The sequence below is a fragment of the Penicillium antarcticum genome (assembly GCF_028974205.1).
Source record: "Penicillium antarcticum strain IBT 31339 chromosome Unknown utg000002l_segment0_segment0, whole genome shotgun sequence".
Classification (NCBI taxonomy): domain Eukaryota; kingdom Fungi; phylum Ascomycota; class Eurotiomycetes; order Eurotiales; family Aspergillaceae; genus Penicillium; species Penicillium antarcticum.
This window is the reverse complement of record NW_026695300.1, coordinates 960,686-977,470: the sequence shown is the minus strand read 5'-3', so window position 1 is coordinate 977,470 and position 16,785 is coordinate 960,686. Positions and strand designations below refer to the sequence as shown.

Genomic DNA, 16,785 nt, shown 5'->3' with positions numbered 1-16,785 from the left:
ACGATCTCATGAATGAGGACCACCATGAACTATTCCATACAGCACTGCGCTAAACCTGATAGGGAAGAATGTTGGAGCCCGAAACATCAGGCATAAAAGATGGAACAACTGATAATCCGGCAACGCGCTGAGAGCGCGGACTTTTGGCTGATCAATGCCGTTGATCGCAAGCCCAGCTACAGCCCTCCAGGGCCGCAAGGCATTGATTATTATTTCACGTTGTACTCCTGTCACTGACACCTGTCATATCTGCGCAACCTCACTTTACGTTCAGATCCGCCATTGCAGCTGAGCCGTTCGCTATTTTCACTGTCGCATCCTCGATCGTCTTGACACTCGAACGCGCGCGAGAACCCTGCGCCCCAACTCTAGTCACCATTCTTGATATCCCACTCATCCACCAAAGATTTTGCTGGGCCATAGACGTTGTGCGAGCCTGCAAACACGAAACTCTATCACGAATTTGACAACCTTGCAATTACAGCGAACTCGCCTTCCTCGTTTGCTGCCAGACGCATCAAGGGCAGGACACCTCCAGGCGTGACAGTCGGAATCGCTAGTTGAGCAATCACAGAGCTGTATTTTTGGTTGATCTCGGCCTTGCAAAGTGACACCAGTCGTCTCATTTGCCCCGGATTCATTGAACCAACTGGGCTGGAATTGCGAACGTCGCAAAACTATCGCGTGCCTCATCCTCCACCATGTCTACCCCTCGCACCTCTTTACGACGTAAGAAAACTTGCCACTTGGGAGAATTGAAGCGACTATACTGACTCAGCTCACAGAGGGGCTGCGCCAGGCCCCGAAGGTCAACCAACCTTTCATCCCTGACACCACCCCAGCTCGTCGGTCACATATCCAACATGACTTCACCTCACCCCAACCATCAACGAGTCCCCACCCCGTGACCTTCAACCCTGCCGCAAACCCGCAGAACTCGCAATTTGCAGTCGACAGTTGGGAAGGAAAAGACCACAGACAGCTTCCTATGTCCACACGAGAAGTTCCAACCCCAGGAAATCGACCTGTTTTGTTCGCCAACCTCCGTGACCCAGCGAAGGCGCCCCGACAACTGGATTATTATGACCCCTACTTTCCCCTGAAGTTTTTGGAGGTCCCACGAAGTCTGTCTACCCCTTCATCCCGTGGAATATCCCAATGGACTAACGCCCTCTCAGCCGACCATATTTACAAGCGCGCTCACTATGGCCTACAGTCAGGTATTCCAGACGAAGTTGACTTCGCATTATATCATCTCGTACAAATCTCAAATCAGCGATGGGACAAGTTCAAGTTTGAAGGTTTCCCGCTACTTGCTGAGACACTCATGCAAAAAGCCCTGGACATCACACACCTCTGTACAGGAGTAAAATGGGAATTCCAGTACGATCCTCTTCAGCCGATTGACCGTGTCAATGTTCTTAACTCGCTACACGGCACACGGGACCTCCTCGATAAGATCAAAAAGATCCCAGTCAACCTTCCCATTGACAGCCTCGAGACTGACGAGTTCAATCATCAACTCCGAAACATCAAAGAGGCAACCTTGGTGCTGAGGAACATGGTTCTACTGAAGGAGAATGCATTCTATGTTTCACGCTACGCGAAGGGTCTATTGCGAGACTTCTTGGTCATTTTGATCAATGCACCCAGCCAGCCCCGACTCAACGAAATCAAGAACGACGCTCTCGACATCGCCGAAGAAGTCACAAAGTTCTTGCGCACCGACCCAAAAGACCCCCTCTGGATCTCTCTTGTGAATTGCATCGACTCCCCAGACCGCGCGCATGTCGTACGAGCTCTCTGGGCTCTGACCCATTTCGGTACCGAGTTGGATGATGCGGATGCCAATCGGTCCATGGAAAGTTTGGCAAAACCAACTCTCCAACAATTATACTACCACACTCTTCTTGACCTCGACAAGGATATCCTGAGCGGTGCGCTGGACCTATGGTATCAATATACTCTCAGCCCTGATAACATCGAGACATTGATGGATGTTGTCAACTTCCCAATTGTATTCGTCCCACGCATGGTCGCGCTATTAACTTACGAGGCACGACCAACTAGGAAGGAGACTGTCCTCCAAGAAGAAAAAGTTGCACCACCCCCAACTGACATTCCTCGCGTACCTCCTGAACTCTTAGAGAAGCTGATGGAGTTGTCGGAACCAGAGCGCAGCTCACAGTGGCTGCGTTGCTGCTTCATTGAAGATGCAGAGTGCGAGATCACACAGATTGCTCTATGGCAAGCATACCAGAGCCGATTTGCAGACCCTCGCGTTGCTGGCGGTGGTGTCCTACCTGCCGCTGAGTTCATCAAGAATGTTAGTAACACCTTTACGAATGCACAGGCACAGGTCATCAACGGCCCGGGCACTGCCACCAAGTTCATTATCAAGGGCATCCGACCTTTGGAGATCGCCCATACTTTCGAGGCATTCCCCTATGTCTACTGTCGATGGGCCGATAACTCCAAGCCATCCAAGATGTGTCAACGCGCATTCACATCCCCGACAGACCTACGGAACCACGTCTTTGGTGACCACATGAGCCTCGAACCAGCAGAAACTGAAGGCCAATACAAGCTGGATCCCGCAGAGACAGCCATCCACACCTGTCAATGGGACCACTGCGCACGATTCCGAGCATCTGGCCCCAGCACCAATACATCCATGGTTGCGGGGCACGTTTCCTCGCATTTGCCGGAGGACCGTCCCGCAGATGCCCAACCCCCAAGTTCCAAGCGCGCAATTCTGCAGGAGCGCATCGTACGCAAGTGGTTCTACATGGACACACCAATCAACGAGAAGGGCGAACCCTTCGGCGTAGCCTACAAGGCCGCATTGGTCCTGCGCAACATCGCCCGCGGGCTCCCCAACCGCACCACATCCAGATACGGCGGCCTACCCTGGAAGAAGGCCTGCTTCACCAGCCAACGACCGAAGATCGTCGAAGTCTGGGACCGAAACCGCGCCCTGCGCAAGGAATTGACTGAACTCATTATGGTGATTGAAAAAGAGGTCGACTACTGAGCTTTTCTCCTAAAAAAAATCTTTTACCAACGTCACATCTTCTCTTTCCTCCATTTGTCATGAAATCAACTTCCTTATCTGTACGACTAATACCCTGATTACTCGTGTTCTCACCGTTCCTCTCTGGTTCTCTCGCTCCTGTATCTTGTCTCAATGTACAACATTAAAGGGCAACAACTAGGCTGGCTGTGTTTTCTCGTTTCCATTTTGATTTTCCACGGCTGGTCATTATTTTTCGACTTATGCTAATACATGTACCTGCGCGCAAAAATGCACCCTAAGAGCGGAGTTTCCAAGGGGTGTGGGGTGGGTGGATGATGTTTTTGGCTTAACTCTTCTTATCTTTTATTTTTCGGCGTCTCTGGAAGTCAAAGATAAAAATTCGAGTCTTACATTTAGTTCGCTGACGCTTGGGTTTTTCCTTCTCGGTTTTCGTCTTGTGGTTTTGCTTGCTGTTTTTTTTTTTTTTTTTTTCATTCCGTGTATGGTGTACCATATATCTGGGGTAGATAGTCCTAGAGGGCTTGCAATTGATTCATTATCACTCATTTTCGTGCTGGATAGAACCGGACCTCGTCTTTCGAACTTGCGAGTAAATACATCCACTTTCAATTGCTGCCCTCACCAGCAAACTCCCCCAAAACCCGCATCGCATCCTCAGCTCTAGTGCCAGGTACATAAATGTGATCATGGAAATACCCACTCACAACATTGGCACTGATCCCATGGTCCTTTAGTCGATTGCTTATAGCAGCGATGAGTCCGACCGCTTCCAGGCTGGAGTGAATGGTAAGAGTGATCTTCTTGCAGGGGAAGGTAGATTCAGTGAAGCCATGAGAGTTGGCTAGAGACTTTGTTGTCACGATTGTTGTGCCTTCGTCTTCTTTGACGAGGAGTTGGGGTTCGAGGGTTGATAGGGGGAGTGTGTGGAGGGGTTGATTGGTTGTTAGGAAGACGTAGGTTGTTGGGTCTAGGCTTGGCTGCATTGTTGCTAGGAGGGTTTGGAGGTTGTTTTCACCTGACATTCTGGTATTGGGATTTTGTTTAATTATTGGGGGTACTGATTTGGGGGAGTGAGGTGTTTTGTATGGAAGAGTGGAGTTGTAGTCTACAGGGCGTGGTTAGCGGAGCAAAGTTTGGTCAACATCGAGGAATGGGTATGGCCTTAGGGACTATACAAATGTGAGAGCCCAGTAGATTTTTTTCAATTAGTAGATATTCAGTACTAAAATTTAGAGATTCATGGCAAGTTATCAAGATGGTCAGCCCTTGGCTAGTTTCATGTTTATCGAGGCAGACGATACATAAAGTCGACGAGATATTAGGACATGAGTTTCAATGGCCTTCAGGAAGGCATGACTCTCCTATGGTTTCTTTGCTCAATTCTACGCGGTAATCGAAAAATGCTTCAATATCATTCGGTGATAGATGCTTGACGTCATATGGCAGACCTGTCAAAATGAGGACGCAGGATTCCTCATCTTTATGATATCATCAATGGATATTTAGCCTAGGAGTTCCTTGCCATAAATATTTCGAAAATCAGAAGATTCTTAAGAAACACAACCAAGCCACAACCAAACCATAACCTTCAAAGACATAAACATGGCTCGCATCTTCATCACGGGCTCAAGCGACGGAATCGGCCAAGTAGCCGGCAAAATCCTCGCAGATCAAGGCCACTCAGTTGTGCTACACGCACGCAATGCAGATCGCGCAGCACACACGAAAAAGGCCGTTCCAAACGCCGAAGCAGTGCTAGTAGGCGACCTCCGCTCAATCAGCGAAACAAAGAACCTAGCCAAAGAAGCCAATAACCTAGGCAAAGGCCCCTTCGACACAATCATCCACAACGCAGGCATAGGTTTCGGCGCAACATCCAGCCGAGAAATAACCGCTGACAAGATCTCGGCTGTTTTCTCTGTCAACACGCTCGCGCCATACATCCTTACCTGTCTTATGGACAGGCCGACATCGCGGCTGCTGTTTATGAGCTCTGATAGTCATTACGGGGGTGATAACTCCATGCGTAATATTACGCAGTCGCATTCGTATGGTGATAGCAAGATGCATGATATGATGCTTGCTAATGCGTTTGCGAGACGGTGGGGTGAGGACATTCAGGTTGTTAGTATGGATCCCGGTTGGGTGAGGACTAAGATGGGTGGTTCGATGGCTCCGGGAAGTATTGATAAGCCAACGAAGGCTTTGGCTGAATGGGCTTCTGGAAAGGGGCATTTGGCCAGCTTGAAGAGTGGCACTTTCTTTAACCCTCGGGGCGCGGACTCGCCTGACCCTGCTGCTGGGGTTGTGGCTAAACAGGAGGAGCTGCTGAAGATTTGTAAGGAGGTGTCTGGGGTTGGAGTACCAGGTGAATAAGGGTGATGGAATGTACATTAACAGAAAATTATGGGACTATTGTGACTCTAAATATCATGTCGCGCGTATTTGCTCGCCATCCGAATTCTTCGTCCTCGGTAGATGAGAATGAATGGGAAAGGCACAAATAGGAGAGTCAAGCAGCCAAGCAGAGTGCAAGCCCATCCAACACCCAGGTTATGGAACATGGCTGTTGCGAAAAGTGGGAATCCAGCACCAAATGATGAGCGCATGAAATCATTGCCTGCAAGGACGGAAGCAGCATACTTAGGATAAGCGTGGGCCTGATAACAAAAGATGCAGTTGAAAATCAAACATCCACCAACGGCGAAAAGCATAGATGCGATGATAGGGACGATCCAGTGGATACTAGCAAAGTTGCCTGTCCAGCCAAACCAAAAGAGAGAGATAGGGAGGGCGAGGGCGCCCACGATGGCCGGAGGCATTTGCATCTCTGGTGCGATGTTGCCATCTGCATCAAAGTACTTGGACTGCCAGCGGTATTTCCAGTAGAAATAGGCTGGGATGACAATACAGCAGGTTGATACGAGGATTCCAAGGAACGCCATACCACCTTCACCTGGATTGAAGCCGCGGAGCTCCTGGAAGACGATCGGGAAAGCCTCAAACCAAGTGTATAGGATTCCATAAATGAGAGAAATGTACAGATTAGTGATAAAGACAATTGGTTCGAGGAAGCATAGTTGAAACGGCCGGATGAGAGCTTCGAAGAGGACATCCTGAAGTGAAGGAATTTTCAATTAGAAATTGTGCATGGTGTTTGAGAAGATATTAGTTCACTTACCCTGGGCTTGACTTCACTAATCTCAATCTCTGACTCGGACATATATTGAGAATTGCCCGTAATACGACGAACCCGACGAGCTCGGCGAGCAAGGATGTTTGGCGCAAAGGTCTCCGGCAGACAAAAGAATAACAGGACCAAAGCGAATGCCGACACCCAGACTAGCTGCCAGATAGTCCACGTCCATCCCTCCGCAGAAGCGGCGAATCCACCCAGCATAGGACCCAGGACTGGCGCGGAGATGGCAAACATTCCCCAGATACCAATCATGTAATCTCGACTTCTGGGGCTCCACATATCCCCCATAGATGCAGCCCCCGTTGCTAGAACAGGTGATCCAAGGAATCCAGTAAGGAAGCGGAAAGCCAATAGCATGCCGAAGTTGTGGGCATATATCACGCCGAAGTTGAAAAACACGAAGAAGAGCAGTGTCAGTACGTAGGTTGGGCTTCGGCCAATCATAGGAATTTCCGAAAGTGGTGCCCAGACCATCGGTCCTATAGATAAAGAGGTCAGTACTTTGTTGCGGATTTGTATACGGTTGATACGAACCTAGACCGTAGCCAAAGACAAAAAGGGTCAGACCTAGCGTCGCTGCTACACTGCTCACTCCGAACTGCTCCGAGACGCCCGGTATACCGGGGGTATAGATAGCAGAGCCAATATAGACAGCAAAAGTAAGAAGCCAAATTTGACAGCTAACAAAGAACTTCTTTCCCGTGCTCCAATTTTGAGGGTCCTGCATAGGAAAGTTAGCGTGTTGTTACGCTAGCCTAGCATCATACTGGTGAGGGCTCACCTCAGGGTCATCGGCTCCCCTCCAACTGATTACAAGCGGCCTACCACTCTCCCTTAGTGTAGAAACACCTGACATCCGCCTGGAAGCCTGTGACATAACAGTATAGAGACCAAAGGTCTCGAGATCCTCGGGTTTTTCATCGTTGACAACTGGAGTGGAAAGCTCCTCTTCTCTCGGCAAGTAATCAGTCTTGAGGCACTCAGGCCATATTGCTGAATCGCGCTCTTCAGGATATTGCAGGCATCGGAAATGTGAGAAGAGGCGCACCAGCTTTCCGAACGCGGTGTCTCGAATGATCTCCATGGAGATGGGTATGTCTCCCGGGCTTTGGCCAATTGAGAAATTGAGCTCTGGTATAGCTGCAAGCGGGACAGATAGAAATTCAACGAGCTTGAGGTTATTTCTGGTAACGTCGCATTCGTATCTATAGGCTGTCAATGAGATTTTCCCATGGTCGAAGTACTTCGTATAGAACTATATCTCGACGCCGTAAATCCGTATGTCCGGACGGGGCTGTATCATCTTTGATCCTAGGCCTATGAGCTCGTCCTATTTTCGGTTAAGATGACGAAGGGTAATATGATGAGGTTCTCTGGTTTGTGATCTCATATCTGCGGCACTTATAAATATATTTAGTGGGGTTGTTTGCAATCACAACAGACTTGGTGTTCTGTGTGGTTGATGTCACCGGACGATCTAGGCCCCGAATTTACAACAGAGTAATTCCCTAGAAACAACAAAGTTTTACACCCAAGAGAAACTTCAATAGTGACGTTCAAGAATTATTTCAAAATCTGCACGTCGGATGGCATTCTGAATTAAAAAAAAGTACATGGATTCCTCCAAGGTTCGACAAATCCCTACCCAAAAAATCGTATGAATAACATATAAGAATAAATCATCCAAATTCCCGGCTCCTAGTAGTCACCAGTCGGCATACCACCCAAGGTCGGAACATGCTGGCCATGAAAACCAAATCCAACAGCCCCATCGACGTTCGCACGACCAATTTCAGTCAAATCCTTCGCATCAAGACAAAGTAGATAGCTCTTACTCTTGGTACCATCAAGAACAACACTGAGAAGTACACCATCATCCTCGCTCGTCCCCTCAGGATTGGCAACAAAGATAGGCTCACCAGGAGACTGGCCATGGCAAGCCCAGAGTCGAACCTGCTGAGTGTCACAATCAAGCTTCATGATTCCATCCGTCAAAGTAGACTCTCCACGGAAGGTGACAGCGTAAACATATCGGTGCTTCTGTGTGACTCGCTTAGGATCCATTGTCGGCAGCTCGGGTGACAAGGATTTGCACACCGACCACTCAATCGATGCGTTCTTGATATCAGACTCTGGGCCAGATGGAATCCTGGGCAATCTGAATCGAGTAATCGAAGCACGGAAGGAATCATTCCTGTTCTTCTGGAAATCCTTGGCTGTATCTCGTGAAGAGATCAGGTTATCGTATAGGAGGGTTTGCAGGATGTTAGAGCTGTCGGTCTTGACAAGGTCTGCGATCATGTCTATCTTGGTTGGATCTTCCTTGGACGGTTCGAGCCAGGCATTGATAGTGTGAAAACAGAAGAAGGCTGGGCTTTCGTATGTTGCGATCAGACCGTTGCCATGCTTGCGGTCAATCACGTACCATACTGCGGGCTGGCTGGGATCTGTTGGTAAAATGGCAGACATAAAAGACTCTTCAATTGCCAGTGGGTTCACATGCGCATTCCAAATACACAGGATAACGTGGTCTTCGGTAATGAGGAGAGAGTGCAGATAGGCTGGGATGGCGTCAAAAGTTGCCAGGATTGTTGTTTCTCCCGTGGACGCTGATACCCCGAACACGCGATATGTGCAGGTCTGTCCAAGAGTGAGGTTGAAGTTGAACATGTCTCCAGTGACGGGATCGGATCGAGCATGCGACGCAGACAGTTGCCCCGAGAGCTCGGGATCCAGATCTTTCTGCGAGGCCAGACCTATTGGCTCCAGGGTTTCCGGGTCAAGCTTCTTCAAAGCATTGTAGTCGGTCTTTGCATAGAGAGTTCGAATTCCCTCAGAGTTGGTCCAGCGTGAGGTCGAATCATCGCCTGGTGGCGTATCAAGGCCCGGGAAATTGATCGAAAGAGTAACGCCGATGTTGACACTCGCTGGACCGGGGTGGGGTTGAGGTTCAGGTTCGAATTCACTTTGGACTTTTCCTAAGACACTCTTGCACGGATCGCGCTTCTGCCCGAAGCTGATTTTGTCCAGATTTCCTGCCTTTCTGGATTGTTCAATCAGGTCATCGGTCGAAAACCGGGAGTTGTAGAATATCCGAGTTGATGGATTAGATTCATCCGGGGCTCTGATCTGGAAACGATGTGTTTGACTGAATCCATCGAACCAGTGAGTTAGTCGCAGGATTTCTCCGTTGTCAGCTTGAATCTGGCTCTTTCCTGGCCCAGTGCGGTATAAGACTCCCGCGGCGTAGGCAGGGAACTGGCCGGTGACTGGGATTTCAACTGGTTCGCGTTGTTCGTATTCGGGATCGTACTAGAGTGCAGGGATTAGTATGTATACTTCGCGGGCCACCACGCATCACTTACGCCTTTGTCAGTAGGCCAGTTGTTATAGTGGTCGCTGGTTTTCTGGGACCAGTCCATTTCTGGTGTTGACTCGAGAAGAGCAGGCATGGTTTGAAGTAATTGTGAATTGTGAATTGTGATCGATCTGATTTGTTATGTTTTGTGGTTAATGTCTGTCTGGGAACAGGCATCTTGAAGAGAGCGCTTTCTTTATATATTGAACTAACTACTCTAGCCCGACAGACTGAGCCCCTGATCTCATACAAGATAATTCGGCGCAATGTTGAAGTGGGGGAATCGCGACGGCTGCACCGGCCCCGTTTGCACGTCCAATCGCCACCCCCGAATTACCGAGTTCCAGCCCATCGTCACTCCAAACTTCGCCAAGTCCGCCAACTAACTTCAGCAAGCGAGAGATCTCGGCAAGAGTCCTCGATTCACGCCGATCTTCCGTGTTCTTTTTCAGGTCCTAAATTAACGCAGCTTACCACAACATCCGAGGTCCCCTTGGCAGATCGGCTTCTTATCGAACCGACGCCAAACCTCCATGGAGCGACGGCGACAAAATACCACCCGTCCAAGAGCCAAGAGCTGGAAATGTGACAAATGCCAGTCAACCTTTCGACGGATGGATCATATGAAGCGCCATGCGCTGACTCGTACGTTGTATGCTAACATGACATGGTTGCAAAGTAATGATTTGTATCAGATCACACGGCCGAGAAGCATGTCTGTTCTTTCTGCGGCTCTGATTTCAGCCGAGGGTGTGTATATGCTTCCGAAGCAACATACATGCATCGTGGCTCACTAAAATGCCTTTCCAGGGATGTACTACGCAGACATTGGAAGTCTTGCAAGGATCGCGTAGGGAGTGGTCAGGCTATTCCAAAGCCTGATCGTGGTGGGAAACACAAGCGGGCTTGTGATAGTTGTGCACGTCTTAGGAAAGCTTGCACTGGCGAGCTTCCTTGTTCGGAGTGTATTCATCGCGGCAGGGGATGCACCTATCAGCGGCTCCATGAGGAAGAGACTACTTTACCTTCTATATCTCAGGTCCTTTTGGAAAATCCAGATACCGAGGGCCTAGCATTGGAGACGAATACCTTCAAAGCCCCTGGCTCCTGGAATCTTGGCCCTGCTACCCTTTATCCTTCGTCTGCAGAGGCTTTTCGACGCAAGACTGCACTGACTCAATAGACACCGAAAAACCAAACAGTGATCATGAACACAGTTGCATTGTAAGTCACATTTTGTGTCGCTATTTGCGCTTTACTGATCTAAATCATAGGCTCACGGGTTACAAAACAGCTCCAGCCAAGACCAGCTACCCATCCAAGTTCTTCAAGTACCGATAAATCTCAACAAAAGCGATGAGCCATATTTTCTCCATATTAGGATGGGGATCCAAAAAAAGAGATTTTGGCCGCCAGAAGCTTTTATGGTCACCGTATTTGAGCGTTGTGAAATGGGGTCCCTTGAAAGAAACCGCTCCATTTCCAGGAAACTGTTCGGACCACGGCGTATTCACTGTGCGAAGAAGTTCGCCATCTACCAGTGCTGCATTCTTGTGCCTAGGAATTGATCGTAAATCTGGCCAGCCTGCGGGCAACAGATAAAACTTCGGCATTCCATCGATGACAGTTCGAACTGAATCCATGATGGAAGATGGGTGCGAAGCAGTACCAGCTGAATTCATGGTCTCGCTCGCCACGCCACCATCGGCTTCCATCAAACCATGCTTCTGCATCATATCCAACAGTTGGCTTAAGGCCGAGTCGAATGGAATGACCCCCAGGAAATCATATCGGAAATGTTCGCCAGCGAAAAACCTGCGGGCCGAGCCTCGCATGATCCCATCAGCGCTACGCCGCATTCTCGACAAGATGTGTGTGGTGTTTGGCCGATGTGCTTGTTCCGGGTCCAGAGTGCGTTTTAGAATATCCGGATTTGCCTCCAACATATCGGCAATCCAGTAAAGCTCCTCAGCTCTCAGATGGTATGAATTGGCTTTTGCTTTCTGGATGTCCTCCCAGCAATCTCTGAGCTCTTCAAAAGTCTCGTGAATCTTGAGAGTCCAAGGTCGATGCGCATGTTCGTTGGTATGACTTTCAGCGCCAAGCCGGGTTAGATCTGCTTTGCGCCAATGAAGAGCGATCTCATCATGAATGCGATGACGCAGATAATCCCAGATATCTGGATAGTCTGCAGGATCTATGCAGTGGATATTTGTGCCCAGAGGATTTCTTCTAATACTGGATGGTGCTACCATTGGTTTTTTCACTGCTGTGAATATCTCTCTGTAGACTGTAACAGCGAATTGCCACTTGGAAAGAGCTTCTTTGTCGGCACCGAACATGTTGCGGCAGATTGGATGCAACATGATGCGCTTGTCGAGCAGAAAGTCCCTGAGCAATATCAGCCTGAGGACGTCCCAGACTCGCAGATCATCGATGATCTGGTTTGCGATCTCGGTCGGAAGACGCGTGATCTCGACCTTTAAACCACTGATTCCCAATTTCCCATCACTCATTTTGCCCAAAATGCCAAAGAATAGGAGATGACCAGAATGAGAACAGAGAAGAGCGTGGAGCCTCGCGGAATAAAGCCATGTTGTGCCTCAAATGACTCAGTGGGGGCCCAAACACGGGCCAAAGTACACGTTGATTTTTCCTGCCTCTCATAGCTTTTTATCTATGCTCTTCTATCTTATTCCGTCGCTCTTTCTGTTAAAATCAACATCAAAAATCATGACAGACATTGAGGAATTGCATCTGCCAGATGCGGAGACAATCGCACAGCGCCTGCGACAGGATCAACAAGCTTGTCGAGACAGAAAAGTGCCCAGCAACCTGGCAATCCAATTATCATCTGCTTCAGATGATTTAATTGACAAAATAGCCTGGCATATCACGCCGCACAGCAAAGTTTCAAAAGCATTGCGGTCGTTTAGATGCAAGAGCATTGTGGAAGGCATCAAGACCTACCTAGGCCAGTTGGAATTTATGACCAAATCTGAGACCGAGAAACATACTTCCATGGATAGTATGCATGTACCAACATCAGATGAGTTTGAAACAACTTTCAAAGTGCTAGACTATCTTCAAAAACACAAAGTGGTTGCTCCAACAGCGCCTCTATCTGAGGTTCTTGTTGCCTTGCAAGGCCAACTCTCAATGGATAACAATACTCGATACAGACAACATGAACGATTCGAGAGATACGATGCGCCAAAAGGCTCGGATATGAAGAAAAGATGCTACATATGTCGATACCGTTTCACGCCCACCGATTCTCACGAACTATACCCCTCACTATGTCGTCAATGCGGCATGTTCAATGTCGGCTGCTCAAATCTCTCGCTACCGGATAAGCTCAATCTCAATGGAAAAATCGCTCTCGTTACCGGCGGAAGAATAAACTTGGGTTACTCCACTGCATTGAGACTCCTCCGCTGCGGAGCCAAAGTTATCGTCTCATCTCGGTATCCAGCCGATGCAGCAACCCGCTATTCCACAGAGCCAGATTTTGCTGAATGGGAGAAAAGACTGAAAGTGGTCGGTGCAGACTTCAGAACTGCATATGATGCTTTTCGACTGGTGCATATTGTCAAACAATTACTCTTTGCTTGGGACGACGAGAGTCCATCTGATACTCCACGATCCCTTGATATCCTGATCAACAACGCGGCACAAACCCTCACAGATTCAATCAAAGCAGAAGTGAGAGCCATCTCTAGAGAAGACAATCTCAAAGACGATCAACAGGCCCAAGCCTTACTCGTGGAATCCGAGAATGGCAAATATACACCCCGAGTGAGAGGAGGACAGCAAGCAACCTGGATCCCACGCATCACAAGTAACAACCCACAGCATCAAATTGAAGATGCCATCGACACCCCACCTACAAACCGAGTAGCCACAAAGGGCCTCCGAACAACAAATGATGAAGATGAGGAGCCCTCAAGATCATCCTGGGTACAGTTCCTCAACCAAATTCCCTACGCGGATCTGATCAGCGCCCACTCTGTCAACGCATTCGTGCCTCTAATCCTCTGTCGTGAACTCCTCCCAGTGATGGGAATTCTACCCCCCAAAACGTCAAGCTGCTCCAGGCCCATACCAGCGGGATATATAATAAACGTCTCTTCCCGCGAAGGGATACTAGAAGATACAACCATATCACAAAGCAAAGCCGGACACCACGTTCACACAAACATGTCCAAAGCTGCGATCAACATGATCACAGAGACAGAAGCACAGGCTGCATGGAAGGAACGGCGTGTTGCTATGAATTCTGTCGATCCGGGTTACATGAGTGCTGCACCAGAGTGTGTGCCTGCCGATGGATGTCCGATTGGGTTTGAGGATGGTGCTGGGCGGGTTTTGTGGCCTGTTGCTGCTGGTGAGATTGAAGGGGAGGTTGCTTGGGGACGGTTTTTGAAACATTTTCGGGTTGGGGCTGCTATTACTCGGAGGGGATAGATTTAATGCATGGGCTGAGCTCTGTTGTTTATATGTTGCTTTCAATGTTTGAGTTCAGATAGGTCTTCCTTTACATAATCTTTCAATGATAGGAAGATCGGAGTACAAGCAATTGATACAAAGTAGCACATGATTAATCCCATATAATTTGTGTGTGTTGCAAGAATCGTCTTCACTTTCTCCAATGATCCGTAACGATTCTCACCTTGACAGGAGACTTAAACACCGCAACGCCGTGATCGGACCAAGCCAAACCTTCGTCCTTGCTAGGGGATAACAATTCCATATCGAATCGACTGAAAAAGATGGCAAGCACTGTATAGATCTCAAGATAGGAGAGACTGCATGTTATCAGAAATCAATTATGAACTCCCAATAAACAAGGATTACTCACTGAATTCCCGGGCAAGATCGGCTGCCTTTGCTAAAAGCCACAAGGTATTTCTCAAGCCCAATGCTATCCTGTTCAAGCCACCGCTCAGGCTGGAATTTCTCAGGCTCGGGAAACAAGTTGGGATTTTGATGGATGTGGTAAATACAGCTGGATAGGACGGTCTGTGTATGAATTCATTAGTATAATGTCTCATCGATTCCACGAAGTCCCAGAAAGAGTAATCTACTTACTCCTCCTGGTATAAAGCTAGTTTTGTGATGTAACCCAGCGGGTGGAACAATACGCGGAAACCTGCCTGGAGCCGGGGAGCTGATGCGCAAGGTCTCTTTGATAATCGCACTCTGTCATACTGTAAGTCCGTGTGCTATTTTCTTCAAGTATTCACAGAATTAAAAAGATCCACTTACCAAATAAGGAAGTTGGCGGACTTTGTTCCAATCATACGTCTCTTCAATATTCGGGGTGTTCCCGCGGAGCTCGTCCTGTAGCCGCAGCAGGACATCTGGAGAAGAGAGAATATAATAAAAAGCAGAAGTCATTGTAATAGAAGACGTGTCTATCCCGGCGAATACCAACGAGAAAATCTGATCAGTCAGAAACTCTTCGTCGGGCGATTCCCAGGTGCCAGCCTGAGACGCATCGAGCATGGTATCGATGATGCCTGTTCTTCGAGAGTCTTTCGGCGCGTTCAGCGTGGTTTGTACCAGCGCGACACATTGCTTTATTCTTGGTCAGCAAAAGAAATATCAACATGCCGGTAATGTTCTATCCTACCTCTCGGAAATTGTGATACCCTGCGAAGAGTGACCGTTTCATCCAGTTGGGGGCATTTGTTAGGTGGCTTGCAAGAAAGGGAAGGTAGTGTACTTTTTCAATGTGAGTATTAGTTTGGCCAATCCAGTAATACAAACTGAGACTTACCTTTCCAGAGGTGGTGAGAGACTAAATCGGTTGTTTGAGAGATACCTGCTGGATCGTCCTCGTCGGTGATGATATTGAATTCACGCCCGAAACAGCACACACAGATAATACCGGCCTAGATGATTGGGAACCGTCAGATTGAACCATGATTCAGAACGAAACGAGCGATTTGTTTTATACAGAGTGTACTTACAGACAGCGACTGAAAACCGGGTCGTATATTGATACTTCCTTTCTTCTCCAATGTTATCTCGGAGAATTGCCGAACTTTCTGGTAAACCATCTCAGCCATTCTATCGACACTAGGCTTTGCTAGTGTAGGATTAAGAAGCTTGCGCAAAGCTTGAGCTTTGTCATTGTCGAGTTCCATGGGCAGTGATCCGCGCATCCCAAAGGCATGATAAAAGCCAGGGTCTTTCAGGAAGTCTGAGTTGACTTTATAAATTCTAAGGAGTGCTTAGCGTTGTCTAAATGGCCGAGATTGGTTTTATTTGACAAACCTGTGGTAAAAGTCTGGATCATTAATGTGGACATGGTTCGGGGATATCCGAATTATATCCGATTCTAGCAGAGTAAGCTCGTTGGAACGACGCCTATTTGGGAGAACAGAGAGATCCCCTACCATATTCTTGATGTAACTTCATAAGAAGTTGAGTCGCGGCCCCATTGCAGAAGGCATCCTGCCACATGAGCCATAGCCGAGAGACAGCAGCGAGTCGCGGACCAGGAATATCAGATAAGGGACTGAACCATGCCTGTTGGATCGCTGTAAGAACTATCCAAGCAAGCAGGCTTGCTCCGGTTAGGTAGAATAAGTCTACAGGCGATGAAAGCAACGAGGTAAGCAACGACTGCACAGGGGACTGCGCCATATTGTATTGCTTGGATGAAAACAAAAAGCTCAAAGATAAAGGGAGTATGAAGGGGATATGCGGGGTAATAAGAGACATATCAAATTGTACCTTTTCTGCCTGACATAGAATCATATGCCTGAGCCACTGGATCATTTGATACATCCCATTTGTCAGATAAGATCTTCGATGCATGTCTTGATTCGCTCCATACTCACCAATACGAACTACCCCGTCGATTTTTGTATGTAAACCTATACGCAAATCAGAGCCCGATCAAATATGCGCAAGGTGGAAAGTTTGAATCTATATCCTGGTTGACTTAGGATCACCACTACTATTGCACTAGGTTCACACGAGATCGATGACAAAAGTACTGCAGTACATGAGGTACTTGTGTCCTCCCTGCAATTTTTTTTTCCGTGTCACTTGTTGTGCATGTTATCTACAGTACTGTATGATGTTATGCACAAATGTCCACATAATCAAATTATCTTCTCCCAGCAGCGTTCTTGTGCATTCGTACTAGGCAAGTACTGATACTCATCACATGACCTT

General features: G+C 48.2%; 9 protein-coding genes across 9 annotated transcripts; 3 read left to right on the top strand and 6 right to left on the bottom strand.

Moving 5' to 3' along the window:
• Window positions 1-368: 368 nt before the first annotated feature.
• On the bottom strand, window positions 369-626 carry N7508_001356 (uncharacterized protein; the record flags this gene model as incomplete). Its single annotated transcript, XM_058459422.1, has 2 exons — window positions 369-452; window positions 483-626. 2 exons carry the CDS (start codon window positions 624-626, stop codon window positions 369-371), a joined length of 228 nt encoding a protein of 75 aa, XP_058322954.1.
• A 75-nt stretch (window positions 627-701) lies between these two features.
• Window positions 702-3,034, top strand: N7508_001355 (putative chromatin remodeling complex subunit (Rsc9); the record flags this gene model as incomplete). The annotated part of the gene is made up of 2 exons (XM_058459421.1): window positions 702-729; window positions 786-3,034. 2 exons carry the CDS (start codon window positions 702-704, stop codon window positions 3,032-3,034), a joined length of 2,277 nt encoding a protein of 758 aa, XP_058322953.1.
• Window positions 3,035-3,642: 608 nt separating this feature from the next.
• On the bottom strand, window positions 3,643-4,059 carry N7508_001354 (ACT domain-containing protein; the record flags this gene model as incomplete). Its single annotated transcript, XM_058459420.1, has 1 exon — window positions 3,643-4,059. One exon carries the CDS (start codon window positions 4,057-4,059, stop codon window positions 3,643-3,645), a length of 417 nt encoding a protein of 138 aa, XP_058322952.1.
• Window positions 4,060-4,639: 580 nt separating this feature from the next.
• On the top strand, window positions 4,640-5,413 carry N7508_001353 (uncharacterized protein; the record flags this gene model as incomplete). Its single annotated transcript, XM_058459419.1, has 1 exon — window positions 4,640-5,413. One exon carries the CDS (start codon window positions 4,640-4,642, stop codon window positions 5,411-5,413), a length of 774 nt encoding a protein of 257 aa, XP_058322951.1.
• Window positions 5,414-5,460: 47 nt separating this feature from the next.
• N7508_001352 (MFS transporter) lies at window positions 5,461-7,320 on the bottom strand (the record flags this gene model as incomplete). The annotated part of the gene is made up of 4 exons (XM_058459418.1): window positions 5,461-6,153; window positions 6,219-6,715; window positions 6,771-6,957; window positions 7,018-7,320. 4 exons carry the CDS (start codon window positions 7,318-7,320, stop codon window positions 5,461-5,463), a joined length of 1,680 nt encoding a protein of 559 aa, XP_058322950.1.
• A 614-nt stretch (window positions 7,321-7,934) lies between these two features.
• Window positions 7,935-9,688, bottom strand: N7508_001351 (carotenoid oxygenase family protein; the record flags this gene model as incomplete). Its single annotated transcript, XM_058459417.1, has 2 exons — window positions 7,935-9,548; window positions 9,602-9,688. 2 exons carry the CDS (start codon window positions 9,686-9,688, stop codon window positions 7,935-7,937), a joined length of 1,701 nt encoding a protein of 566 aa, XP_058322949.1.
• A 1,216-nt stretch (window positions 9,689-10,904) lies between these two features.
• N7508_001350 (uncharacterized protein) lies at window positions 10,905-12,110 on the bottom strand (the record flags this gene model as incomplete). Its single annotated transcript, XM_058459416.1, has 1 exon — window positions 10,905-12,110. The coding sequence occupies one exon, from the start codon at window positions 12,108-12,110 to the stop codon at window positions 10,905-10,907; it is 1,206 nt and encodes a 401-aa protein (XP_058322948.1).
• Window positions 12,111-12,327: 217 nt separating this feature from the next.
• Window positions 12,328-14,061, top strand: N7508_001349 (uncharacterized protein; the record flags this gene model as incomplete). Its single annotated transcript, XM_058459415.1, has 1 exon — window positions 12,328-14,061. The coding sequence occupies one exon, from the start codon at window positions 12,328-12,330 to the stop codon at window positions 14,059-14,061; it is 1,734 nt and encodes a 577-aa protein (XP_058322947.1).
• A 172-nt stretch (window positions 14,062-14,233) lies between these two features.
• On the bottom strand, window positions 14,234-16,001 carry N7508_001348 (cytochrome P450; the record flags this gene model as incomplete). Its single annotated transcript, XM_058459414.1, has 8 exons — window positions 14,234-14,402; window positions 14,456-14,616; window positions 14,686-14,796; window positions 14,863-15,174; window positions 15,230-15,321; window positions 15,377-15,491; window positions 15,570-15,822; window positions 15,877-16,001. The coding sequence occupies 8 exons, from the start codon at window positions 15,999-16,001 to the stop codon at window positions 14,234-14,236; spliced, it is 1,338 nt and encodes a 445-aa protein (XP_058322946.1).
• Between the last annotated feature and the right edge of the window lie 784 nt (window positions 16,002-16,785).